Source organism: Nymphaea colorata, chromosome 3 (assembly GCF_008831285.2).
Source record: "Nymphaea colorata isolate Beijing-Zhang1983 chromosome 3, ASM883128v2, whole genome shotgun sequence".
NCBI classification, from domain to species: domain Eukaryota; kingdom Viridiplantae; phylum Streptophyta; class Magnoliopsida; order Nymphaeales; family Nymphaeaceae; genus Nymphaea; species Nymphaea colorata.
In genome coordinates this window covers 14,687,370-14,701,105 of record NC_045140.1, presented here as the reverse complement: position 1 = coordinate 14,701,105, position 13,736 = coordinate 14,687,370, and the positions used below count along the sequence as shown (strand labels likewise).

Sequence of the window (13,736 nt, the reverse complement as noted above, 5' to 3'; positions counted from 1 at the left end):
AGATATCCAAGTTCAGATATCTGAAACGAATTTGGTTGTGAATATAAAACTAGGATTTAAATATGGTTTGTGTTTTTCTCCATTGGGATTTGAATCTGAATACATGAAATAAATCGTAATTCAATTCCGATACATTGATATATAGTGACAAGGGATCCCCAATTTAAATTAAGCAAAGGTCTGAATTTGGTTTTTCCATTTTGTACGTCGGAGTACGAGTTCTACTACTTCAAGTTTAATAAAGTAACATTTGTTTAGTCTAAATTGATAGTAGCTACATGTGGTCCGCATCCATCAATGTTGGAGATCATCACCACCGAACGTTGATGGACGCCATATGTTAGACATTCATCCCCAAACAATCAGATGATCAATGTGCCACAAAGAAAGTTACCCAACATTTCCGTGTTCCAATTTCAAGAAAGCAACAAGAAAAAACAAAGAAAGAAAGCATCTAACAGTCCAGGAAAAAAAAAAATAAAGAACTCCTCTTTTTGGTAGATTCTCGGGCAATCAAGAAGAAGACAGAAATCAAAGGTTTTCTTTTCCTTTTGTTCCGTAGCAAAAGGGAAGGCAAAATGAGGGATTCATTTCTTGAGGTGGAGAAGGAAATCGTCGTGATAAATCCAACGCTAGACCCACTGAGCCCCATTGAAACACCATGATCAATCAACCTCAGATATCAACTTCACAATACAACTCCTCTGAGAGGGCAACGTGCTCATACACAATAGTGGAGAAGCAAAAGCCATGGTGCTGATGCCCTCTTGGACGCTAGTGTCGTCTGAGCCACAGACTCGTCTTTTCCCTTTCTTTGTTATTCTGTTCCTCCAACTCTCACTTTTTTATGTGTGTGTGTATGTGCGAGCGGGCGTGTGTAAGGTTTGATGTAAAACATGTGTCGATTCAAGTTGTTTTTATGAAAGTGTTGATTTTTCTATTTCAAAATGTTGATGTTACATGAGACATTCATCTTTGCTTATTATGGAATCATTATTAAACTGCAAAAAAATATCATTTTGATATATGTTTTCCATCAATCTATACACAAGATCACATTAGTAAGGTCAAATTGTAAAAAAAAAAAAAATAAAGCACTTTAATCCTTGCATTTAAACTATGTATATGTGTTGAAATAAGTTGGCTACTTCTATGGACAGAAGGTCTTTTTTTTTTGTCACTAAAAATTGTCACAAAAGTACATTTGTGATGGTCAATTACTTGGCCATGGTCTTTAGTGATGGAATATACTTTTTGAGATGGCTTTTAGTGAAATTGGCCATGGTCGATTTCAATTTTCCTATATATATTGCAACTTTTTTTTTCTATTTCAATCTCTTGTACACAATTTTTTTCCTGCATCATTTTCAGTTTTCCTTTTAAAACCATTGTCTTCACCTAGAATGATGACGAAAGAATTCAAAATTCAGTATTTTAGCATGCATGCAAAAGACACCATACCCATTGTCCTTATGTTTTTATTGTTTCAAATGGAAATAAAAAATTAAAGTGAAGAAAAACAGAAAAAAAAATAACAAGTTAAAATAAAATCTCTTATAAAGTGGCAATAGATATGTAAGGACGTGCGGGCTTGCGGTCAACCTACGGACCTAATCTTTCATATCTTGAAAGGATAAAAGTTTCCTTCAACGTGGCTTTGGGCTATTTTTCAAAGAAGTATCGCTTTATGGCTTCAGTGAGGACAAAATAGCAAGTTTAAGGCTTCTGGAGCGATAAAATATAACAAGTTTATTGCCGAATAAATAACAAGTTTATTGAATGTATGCGTTGTCTTTGAGCAATATTTCGGAGGTACATCCTTGTAAGCAAATGTCTAAACATAATATGTTTTTACAGTTATTATTTTTTTATTATCCAATGCTTTCTTGGTTTTTATGCGTAACTGTACTTCAATTCGGGAGAAACTTTTAAAAAATATAATGGGATTTGACCTCGCCGATATCTGTGTATTAGAGCGAAGCTGCAAAAGATAACACTATATTTTCTGAAAAATTAATTGATTGATATAAATTTTGAACACCTAAAAAGTGTAACTTACCAAAAACTCGTAAATTTTCAAAATAACGTTATATGATATATATTTCCAAAATATTTCCGGTAACTATTGGATATTGTTCTTGCTTTATGTCATCAGAGCCCCAGAAATACACTGTTAGTAATTAAGAATACACTTTAGACACTATTTCTGCTATTTAAAGCATTAAAGCATGTAAATTACGTGAAATATTAAAATTTTAAAGCAAGTCCTGGCTTTCCTTGTCAAAATGAAGTTAGGGCCATATGACTAAGATAAAAATTATTTGTTTGGATTAGATTCTTTGACAAAACAGTGGGTTTGTACCAGAAAGCTACACTTTGGCAATCTGTTAAGTGAAACGAACAAGAAATGACATGGCAGAAACCCACGGGAACGGGCTGCTGGAATTATACAAGTAAATAAACAAGTCATTCAAATTTGAATTGTAGACCTACATAAGAGAGTTCAAGGCTTCAAATTTCGAGTTCCTACCTTCATGTGAGTTGAGAACTTTGAGTTGGGGTTAATCTGTAGATACGGTGATGCATGGCACTTTGATGACTTCATTTTGGCTCCTGCTGTAGAGAAATTATACAATTAAGCGGCAACTTAATTGTTAAGGCTTTCCCACTCAGTGAACATGATGCGGTCCGCTTAATTGTTAAGGCTTTCCCACTCAGTGAACATGATGCGGTCGTCAGTAGTTTTTTCTGCAGCACGGGAATGACTAGAGCAGGTTATTTCGGGTGAGCGAGAGGGTCAATCCCACCGCCCGAAGCGAAGCCCCGAAGGGCCCCAATTCCCCTGCTTCTAGGCTCATGAACTGCGTCGGTGTCAGTGATAGAACGTGACACCCTTTAACTTAGATGTTGCACCCTACCGTCTTAAGACACATGAACATAGCGCCCACACGAATTGAACTAGAGACCTGCTTTTTACAGGCCTCTAGCCCGACCAACTATGCTATGCCCCTTGAGGCAACTAGAGCAAATTATTTGTTACGACATTTTACATGTGATGGTATGAAATAGTGGGCCTTAGTTGTGATGTTTGTTTCTTTCAAATCGGTGTGGTGTGAAATCCAGCGTTTAAACAAACATCGGGCCGTAGCAGCAATAGATCCATGCTGCTTCTTTAGAACCAAGGATTTGATGTTTGATGGAAGAGGGGAAACTAGTCGGATCTCATATCCATGGATCTGAAGTCCGTGGTCATTGAGATCTGCAGTAAACAAACGCAGCCTTAACACTTGTACTTTGGGATGCTTTGTTGCCCTCTCTCACTTGAAAATCTGCACGGTTGTTAATTTGCTTGTAAGTTTGAGGACATGATCCCCTTGGATTCTCATACAGTTCGAAAGTGGGCCGTTCTTTGGCACCAAAATTTATTGAACTTGGTGTCGATGGCGTGCACGACAGTGAAGATTAGAGAGCTTAGGGTGCTAAGCTAGCTAGCTCGTCCCTTCATGAATATCTCACGCTGGACCACCATAATGAGTTGCATTTTCCACCCACAAAACCACTTTTCTTTTTGGCTTGAAACCGATGGGATTTCATGTGAGCTCCATATCAGTCACGGATCGGTCAAGTGGAGTGCAAAATAGATACTCATGTGACACAACTCTGACTTGCACCAGCTTGGGCGTGTCCGCTTGTCACATGCATTGCATTCATGGCGGCAGATTTCATTCAAGGCCCACTTTCATTTTTCGAATCTTGATTTTTATCTTCACATGTTTCCAAATCAGCCTAGTTCAGCAAAAAGCTCAGATTCCTGTAATCTTCGCATTGGCTTGATTTATATATCTTGTGAAGATTTGGTTAATGAGAACCTTTCAGTGATTGATTGTACCAAGATGAACATATATAATATCCAAACTACTTGGCTTGGTAGATAGCTATTTGACATTAGAAAGTAAAGAAGGGACGACATGTCCATCAAGATTATAGAGAAGAAAGGTAACGGCCAGGGGAAGTGCACGATTTAGGACGGAATAAAGGAAGCACAAGCTTTTTCGCGTTTCGTGAGAAGAGATAACCATAAACATTAGCATGATAAGTAAGGGAAACATGGTGTCCCTCTCCATCAATGCGGCAGCCGCAAAAATAAAAAATTTAATCGAACAAAAAATCGTAGACCAGGTTAAGTGCAGCAAGATCTCCACCAACATGATAATGGAGGAGACCCACCAAGACCCATTTCTAGGTCCGGTGGTGAGTCACACGCCCAATCTAAACCAAACTATATAATTGATCAAATTCAAGAGGTTGGTAAATAAAAAAAAAAAATTACTTTAACCTCTTCAAAGCATCTCCCATCCAAAACACACCGCCCCTCCGACTCCCCCATTAGAATCTCAGCAGCATATTCCCTTCCCTTCCCTTCCCCAAGATGAAAACCAACCCAAATAAACAGTTGGCTCATAATTACGGCGCCTTTCCCGGAGCATGGCTTCCTACGCCCCCACACGCCCTCCTCTCGCCGCATACATGAGAACAACCTCCTCTTCATCCCACACGTGTCCAGCAAGCCGCGATCTCCCGCCCTTCTTCTGACACGTGTCGAAGGCGGACGAGAAACGTGCCTTTACCTTGTCGCTGTGTGCAATTTCTTCGTTGTCGTTTTTACTGGATTGCTTCATCGTTTTTACTGGATTGCTTCAGTAAGAATTTCAAATGGGAACGGTTTCTCCGAGCACAAATTCCGGTCGGCCACCGGAATTTTACTTCCTGATGGTTGCCATAGGGAAAGGTCCAACAAACAACGGCCAAATTAGGGAAGCAAACAAGAAGGGGATGAGGATGGAAGATGTTCGTTTCTATGAAGACGAGGGTAGGAAAAAAGCAGAGGGAGGGTAGAGTGGATAGGGAGAAGACCTCCATTCAGCACTTTGGGTGACACTTTCAGTGTCTTGTTCGTAATGGGGGTCGGAAAGGCAGTACTGTTTTTAAAATTGAAAAAAGGAGGATGAGAAAGAGAAGCGCATCATTGTTTGCCCCTTCCTTTTTTGCAGAACCACCATCGTTAAAGTTTTTATGCTCTAATCCCAAAATAAAGAAATGGGGAGAGGGAAAAAGAGACACCCACTTCACCAAAAGTAAGAAACAGCGGAGCAGGTGAGAAAAGGAAAGGAAAAGGATAGTAATTGCATAAGCAGAGAAGCGTAACTTCTCATTAAAGATTAAACTCCACTCAAATTTACAAGTTTCCCGGTATCTGAACATAAATTTTTCTTTCTTGGTTTCATTTTTTTTTTTACTCTTGTTGATTCCCCCTCTCAGACCCAGAGACCGTCATACAAAACCTGGATCATGAGATGACAAATGCAATGAAACCAACGAACAGAAAACCCGTGACCATAATCTCACTGGTTTTCATCACCCTGGTTCTGTCTCTGGCTCTGGTGTTGTTCCTCTTCCTGGTTCTGGCCCTGGTGATGCACCTGGTTTTGGTTGTCGTGCACCTGGAGATGCTCATGGCTCTGGTTGTGATCATCAATCTGCTTCTTCTCCCCAGCTTGATCGCAGCTGTCGACCACCCCCTTGGTCAGGTTAATGGAAGAGCCTTTGCTAGACATTGGTGTCGCTATAAAGCTTGGCTTCTGATCACCAGCCATGATGACCACGATCTTCTGGTCCTCCAAGCCACTGCAGACCTTGATCTCCAATGGCTTCTCACCTTCCTCGCCGACTTCACCGCCCTGGCTGCCCTCGCCATTCTCAAAGTAGCCAGAGAGCTTCCAGTAGGAGCAGGCAAGGATGAGAAGGGCGAAGGCAATGAGACCCAGCATGGCAGCGAGGCCACCGAAGAGGTAAGGAACGGGTGAGTGCCAGGGAGAGTGCTGCTGCTGGCCTGAGAGTGATGTTGCATTGAAAGAGCTGTCTGGCCTCATCCTTTTGAAAGGGAATTGGAGAAGGGGAGTGTTGCAGAACGGGTGCGCCAACAAGAGGCTTGGCTTCAGGGAAGGAAAGAGAAGAGACACAAGTCGGAACGCCGGTGAGAGTCGCTGGGTGGTGGTGGGTGTGTATTTATACAATTTGAGGAAAAAAAAAAAAAAGAAGTTAGGGTTTTGGGTGGGACAGGGCCTTCTCATTTATGTCGTCATCCAACAAGGTTTTGCTTAGAGAGAGAAAGAGAGAGAGAGACTGAAAACTAAAGGGATCCCACTTTGCCTTGTCTACTAGTATTAAACGCAAAACATATCCGGAAAACGGGTCCCCCAAAAACCCAAACCTGCAACTCTCTCTTTCTCTCTCTTGACTGACTGAATAGTGAATCCACTAGGAGGATGACTTCAATGATTAACAAATGGGGGGTGGGAAAAGGGGGAAGAAGCCTTTCCATTATTTGCTCTTGTTGGGATTGAATGATTTCAGAATTATGGGGTACACTTGCCCCCTAAGAACAATGGTATTCGAGATTCGCTTCGTCTTTGCTTTTTCTTTGGTTGTGGTTCTCGAATTACTAAGATGGATACCGACCCCTTGGATTTGGACAGTCAAGAAGTCCCCTTTTTATGCGTCTCCTGCACCTGCGGTCCTGTCATCCATAATAACAAGGAAAGCATATGAATTTTGCATGCAACATCAATGTTTCTTACTCACCTTTGCAACTTACTTCCATATCAGCTAAGCAAAGAAGTATATATTGCTTTGAGAGAAATCATACATGACCTTTTCCTACAAACCACATGCTGCCATTCTCTTTCTAGAGGGAGATGACTTGTGGCTGGAGAAACTCTCGTTTGCCATTCCTTGGTTTATGTTAAGAGGTTGTATGACTTTTTCTCGCATGAAACTAAAGGGAAGCAAGGTGTAACTTATGATAGCACAGTCGACAATATGCACATTAAAAGCCTTCCCATGTCTCCATCGAATGGGAACGAACCTTCTTCCTAAGAGCTAACTCTAGGTGAGCCCCGACTGAACTAGAACGAAAGTGCAACACTCCGGTTATTTTGGAGCAGTTAATTAAAGTCTGAAATCGCGTTTCCCTTTTTCTTTGTTAGTAGAAATCGTAGATGGCCATGGGCTAAGGTCTATTGCGACCTCAAAGTTATATATAAGAAAGGATATCATTAGGAAGAGCAAGTATGCTCGCGAAAACAGCAGGATTCACAGTATTTTTCTAAGGAAAGAACCCTTTCCCTTTAATACAAAGCCCGACGCCTGGACTGGCGTAAAAGCCGGCAAATAACCCTCGGTGTGTCATGACTAAAAGGTGTAAGGGCGAAACGGGGAATTGACGATGCGTCAACTCGATTCTCAGGCGGTTTTTCCGTGAAGGGAAAGAGGCAAGAGCGGTTTCTGTGTGACGTCTAGAGAGGCGTTCGTTTGGAGCCCACCGGAGAGAGAGAGAGAGAGAGAGACGCGCATTTTCCTCTCCACAGTCACGATCATGACATCTGAGCTGTACCTGTCTTCTCCGGCCCCACATGAAATGACCAGATCGCCCCCGCTTCCTTCCTTCTCTCATCTGTCGTGTTCCCCAAGCCAACGTTTCGCCGACGTGAGCTGGGCCGCGCTTCACCGACGATGCTAGAACCACAACGTACTGGTAGGTCTAGGTTCGGGTCTCTCAACGCGATCTGGATCTTCCTCGCTTGAAAGAGGAGGACCATCTTAAATCATGAAGTAGAAAACCAATTCAGAGGGGATCCGACTCCCTCTCGCCATCGAAGTACCTCTTCAGTCTGTGATCGAAGATTTTTTTTGTTTTTTCGTCCAACTACCGGAGCCATGGACGGAGCCGGCGAGGAGCCCCGGCTCAGGTGTCCATGGCGAATACGTGGGGCCAGAGCACAAAAACGTGCGCGTGGGGCCCGCACCGGTTGAGTCCCTTTTGCTCTCCACCTTGCTGTAACCGCCTGCGGGCCCTGCTGACGTGGGAGGGCCCACGCGTTCCCACCCGCCGGTGGCCCCCGCCACGTTCCACTACGTACACGGCAAGGACATCATTCCCCCTCTCTTTTTCACTATTCAATAGAAAAAGGCAACAGGAAAAGGAAAAAAAAAGCTTGAAATGTTACGTTAAAGCTTAGGTTATTGAATAAAGAATGGGAAAAGCATTCCCCGAAAAGCGGTGGCGTTTTCATATCGCAATTGCTTTGCGAAGATTTTGATCGATGGTTGGTTGTTTTTGTTAAGCAAGGGCCATATTGTTCTTATGGCATTCCCTCTTTCCCATCTCCCCCTTTTCGGCACACTGGTTTCCTGATGCCGCCATCGTTTTTGTCTCCAACGAGATCAGCAACGGTTTTAATTCGTACTTGTGTGGTGGGACGACGTAGTTTGGCCGGTAACATCTTCAATGCCATCGAGATTTTTTTAAAAAACTATTCAACAATTTGGCTCCATTTCGTGAGCGTCTATCCGTTACTTGTGAAACGATATGTAATATCTTGGTGGATACCATATAATTGGATATAGATACACAGAGCTTCTTTCTTATCCAGTGCAGTAGATCATATAACCAGAGCTGTAATTTTTGTCTATAAAGGTTGCATGCCGAGGCAAATGTACTACTTGCTTCAAAATTTACTCTCTCTCTCTCTCTCTCTCTCTCTCTCTATATATATATATATATATATATATATATATATATATATATATATATATATATATATATATATAGAGAGAGAGAGAGAGAGAGAGAGAGAGAGAGAGAGAATTTGAGATTGAGGTGAGGTGTTTGCTTTTTATTTTGATTTCATGGCTTCAGATGGGGTTGTAATCGGCAAGCACTAGAGGTGGAGCCCCTGGATAATCGTTTGGTATGTTTTGCTTTCATATTGGAAAGACAAAGGCTTGAGAAGGTTCTGCATGCCGCTTTTGCCCTTTGTTTTTATTTCCTTCTCTTTATGCTCGTCTGCCAGAAGATGCTGAGCATTGGGCTGATTTATTTACTCATCATTGCAGCACTTAGTGCAAGCTTTCGCTTCAGAAAATGACATTTGAGAGGGAGAGAATGGTACAAGAGAGGAGTTGATTCGTCAATTTATTAAAACAGCTCAAACCCAGCTCATGGTTTGAATCATTTAATAACAAGAATACCTTGTTCAAGCAATCTCCAGGAGCCTAATCCCGCCCTCTTCCACTTAATCCATCCACCTAATCTATCGCTATCGCTCTTTATGCTTAAGCTTCCATGTCTATCCGTGGTCCTCTATTTGCACCAATCACCTCCCTTCGTCCGTTGCGCCAACCAGAAACCAGAAATCTTTGATTTCTTGACGAAACTTCAATAATAATAATTTTTCAGCTTAATTTAACATGGGCAGAAACAGAGAATCGATCATATGGAAAGATGCAGTGAAACAGGATTTGCCACAAGCTATCACCAATATTACAGAAGCCCGTCTCCTGAAACCGGAGAGATCATGGCTATCTGAGCTTTACCGAAGGCGAGAACAAGAAAGTTAAAGGGTCCAGAAGGGATAGGAGTTGATGGTGTTGAGGAGGCCTACGGATTGTTGTGGCCGGTGGGGTAAGGGGCCAATCAAGGCTGCAACTTAGATGGGTCCCCCCAACCACCTTCCATCCGAATCAGATCGCCATTTCCGGCCCGGCATTATCCTTGTTCATGCATCAGCTCTTCGGGCGCCGGAAATTTTGGACGCCGCTCCTCCCGCCGGCCGGTAACCCGTGGTGGCGTCCCGATCCCAACTCCTTTCTCTCGCCGGAAAAGTAATTTCTTTACTCTGTACGAACGTCCTGGAGCCTGGTATCTGCCGTACCGCAGATATCCCCTGAGGGATAACGCTATCTATATCCGATCTGCGTCACCGCACATGTGTTTGCTCTTACGAGACGCGTGGTTTTTATATTCTTACGGCGATGGCCACCTGGATAATTGACAGCATCCTCCTCTTCTAATAAGCTCTTTTTTCCCCTCCTCCTCTTTCTTTCGGTGAACTTTGGTAAAATCGGTAACGGACTGTCAAATATACGGATGCAATACATTTAACAAGGAAGAAAAAAACTGTGTGAAATCTGCTTATACCATTAAATCAAGTTTATATATATACATGTATACCTCTTCTCATGTGCTTCTGCAGCTCTGCATATCTATTGCCTAGTTAGTTGGTTTTCATAAATTTAGCAGACAAAACATGTTAAAAATTGAGAAATTTTATGCTTAAACATATTTGTTCAAACATGAACTAGAAAGCTGGTATACGGACAAACGTGAGTTTCGTTGATTTAACTGCCTTTTTTGTAATGCAGTCAAAAAATGAAAGAAGCTCAAATTTAAGAACGTTCTTATTAAACTCGACTAAGTTGACCATGTTTTAAAAGCTTTTCATCACCGTCCACTTCATTGAAGTTTCAGTTTAAGATAAATTTTGTTGTCAAATTTGGAAAATCTGCATGCCAACCTTCATCTAATGCACCGTGCACGAAGAACCCCATGTGGGCATGTCCATCTACGTAGATCTCTTTCAAGTTTTCAGTACTGAAAACAATGCGAGCTATAGTTTCTCCAGGATGGAAGGGGTTTGGCAAATGAGGGAGCATATTTTATTTGCTATTACTTTTTCTTGTAATTTTAATAATGTTTTAATCCGAAGCTTTAGTTAGTTTCTCCAGGATGGAAGGGGTTTAGAAAATGAGAATAGAAGATGGGAGAATATTTTATCCGATATTATTTTTTTAATTGAAATTTTAATAATGTTTTCTTTTTCCTTTTTTAAACATAAGCTTAGTGGACCACGACTGGACTAAATTTCAAGAGAAACTTGCTGAGCATTCAGTCTTGCAATTTCTTCAACTTGACCTAACCATTCACTCGTGGGCATGATTATGATTGACGTGTGAGTACAATTATTGGCGCAACCAGTATTTGACATAAACACATCCTTTCTGGTTCATCTTAATGCCTGATGCACATGCTTAACTAGTTTCATGATGTACCTATAAGTTCTCTGCATGCCTAGCTTTTTTCTTTTGGTAGATTATTCTTGGTGTTGTAAGAAATCAGCAATAATGGGAATGTCACAACTTATATTGCTTAAAAAAACTTCTCTAAATTAAAGGAAGAGAGTGCTCATACAACTCACGATACCGATCACACAAACCAAAACACTTATTTATAGGTTTCCTCAAGATACTCAACTTATGACTTCATAAACCTCCATACTAATAGTCATTACAAGCATGATGTTAAAAGACATTAAAAAAAAAATAAAAAACTTAATTTATCATGCCAGAACTCTATGGCAGTAAAATAAAAAACTGCAATATTTCTTCCACACATTTAATAAAACTCTTTGCATCATATTTTAATAAAAAGTGCTCCTGATCATTTGGGACTTGAGAAAATCGTTCTGTCAACCTTGAACTTTCTCAAGCATATATGCATTCTTCCTGCTTGCAACACACTAATTCTCTGTAGAGAATATGTTCAAGCTTCTACCTACCAATTGTTCGCTTAAATGATGACTTAAGGCGGCTTTAGATTGGTATTCAAAAGATATGCAGAAAAAAAGAAGAATCAAGGGTGATCTTTGGATGCACCCACTTGATCCAAACAGATGGACAAGTGGAGGAATTGAATCCTTCAACTTGAATGCAAGGGCCACAGCCTGGTTGGAGCTACTGGCCCCCCTGAATTTTCAAAAATTTTAAAATCTATACGAACTTGTTTGGGAAAAGTTATTCGTGATTTGAGAAGTTATAAACAGGCTCTCCCTGCAACTTGTATAGAATATCAAATTCTTCCTCTGGCCGAAGCTGTTATTCATTTACCTATTCAGGAAAAAAACCACTAAGCTCAAACTCTTGCCCAGTTCGTCCTTATGCAGAAGTTCATGTGCATGTGAACGAAAGGCACACACTGCTGCTTCGTACTTGTACTCGAATTTATCACAAAAGAATCAAGCTGATGGCACTCGCCTACTATTCTGCTCTCTCTTTCCGTCTTCCTCTGTGGAGAGGTCAATATATAACCTCCAGAAAGCTTCCATGGTGCCGATGTTGGTCTATATAAAAGTCCCCTAGTCTATGCAAAGAAGCCCTGGATTTGGTGCTTATCCATATCTAATTCAGCGTCTAGAAAGGGGCGCCCCTCTCCCTCTCTTCCCTCTCTGGTTTATTCTTTCTTAGTAGAAAGATGAAGTGTTACAGTGCATTGATGAGAATTGTCTTTTTTAGTGCAGTGAAGCTGCCGTGCAGTATCTGCACGAGAGCTCTCCATCTCATGGATAAGCTTGAGATGGGCGGCCGGCAGACCAAGACCATTCTAGAATGTCGCTGCACAAAAGCATTTCTCAGTTGCCCGTATATTATTATACAATAGTCAACAGTAGGGAGGAAAAAATTTTAAAATCTAAAAAATTAAAAAGAAGGGGCACAACTACAAATAACTGAGATATGTTGGAATCTAGCGCATACATGCAGCAACATGGCTTAGTGCAGAAAGTTGTTCCCTTGTAGGTGGAATGTACATGTTGTCCCTAACCTCACTTTATTCCCACTAGGTTCTTTTTCTAAGCCCACCTTTACTATTCCCTCCTTCTTGGGTATTTGAGGACGTGGTTTTCCCGGTGACTCATGCAATGCACTCAAAAGTGGGACCTTACAGATTTAAGTGATCTTAATTGAGAGTAAAAAAGTAAGAAGAGTTCCAATTAATCCTCTAGGAATAAGAATACTAGATCGTAGATGCTATTTCCCTTAATCCCGCAGTTTCCATTGTCCCCATCTTTCTTGGAGAATGAAGAATAAAAACATCTAACGCCAATCTTTTTTCTTCGTTAAGACAGTGTTGTTAAAAATTAAAATTGTTTTCAACAGCTGCGACTCAACCGAATCAGACAAGATCGATGAAAAAGCGATGTGGTTGGTGATAGCCGCTGAAGAAATAAACTTCAGAAGGAATTGGTCCCAGCATCTCACTGCCCATTGCTTTTCCCTCTGTCTAGTCAGTTATGCTCAACATCTTCGTTCTTCAGGTTAATCTTTCGCCAATCATGATTTGGTCCATAGGTAAATCATACAGGATCTCCACCAATCTTTGGTTTTCGAGCTACTGCTTGTCGAGACACATGAACAATCATCAGGTGAATATGACAAGTTTACCGTAGAATATAATGGAAAAAATACCCACTGCAAGAGCCAAAGATGAATCCCCAACGATTTCGGGAATCAATCCCAGAGTCAATTCCACTCGTTTCTGTGCTCCCCTATACTCTTTCCAGAAAGAGGGATATGTCCATCTCCCGCCATGGATGGCTCGAACACTTTTCCTGATTCTGCCACCACCCAAGATCCCTGCCACCACCCTTGCGCCTGCATAGTGTCAGTGATTGAATCCCGAAGAACATTATGACGACCATGGTGACACAATATACGCATAACCCAACTGACCAAATAGGCCAAACTCAATGTTTGGTGTTGAGTTGGCTTCTAAAATTCTCCTCAATGGATGCTTGTCACTTTCCCACTTTCGATACATCCATGGTACCTTGCCACTTGGGAGAATTGATCCATGTAGAAGAATGAGTTTTTGTGATTTTTCTGGGAACCAATGCAGATTTTGTGACGAAGACAAGGCCCAAACATGTTGACCTCCTACTGCTGTGGATTCATTGTTCGCATAATCAGAATCTTGGATTACCAGAGTCAAGCTGGCGATGCACTTTTCCTTCTTGATCTTTGATGAGCATGAGGACAGACGCTGCAGCCCCAAAAGGTTTGGC

The 13,736-nt window shown here is 41.4% G+C and overlaps 1 protein-coding gene across 1 annotated transcript; it reads right to left on the bottom strand.

The window, feature by feature from the left end:
* Positions 1-5,183: 5,183 nt before the first annotated feature.
* Positions 5,184-6,052, bottom strand: LOC116249828 (protein GLUTAMINE DUMPER 5-like). Its single transcript, XM_031623120.2, has one exon. The coding sequence runs from the start codon at positions 5,928-5,930 to the stop codon at positions 5,403-5,405; it is 528 nt and encodes a 175-aa protein (XP_031478980.1). The 5' UTR covers positions 5,931-6,052; the 3' UTR covers positions 5,184-5,402.
* Between the last annotated feature and the right edge of the window lie 7,684 nt (positions 6,053-13,736).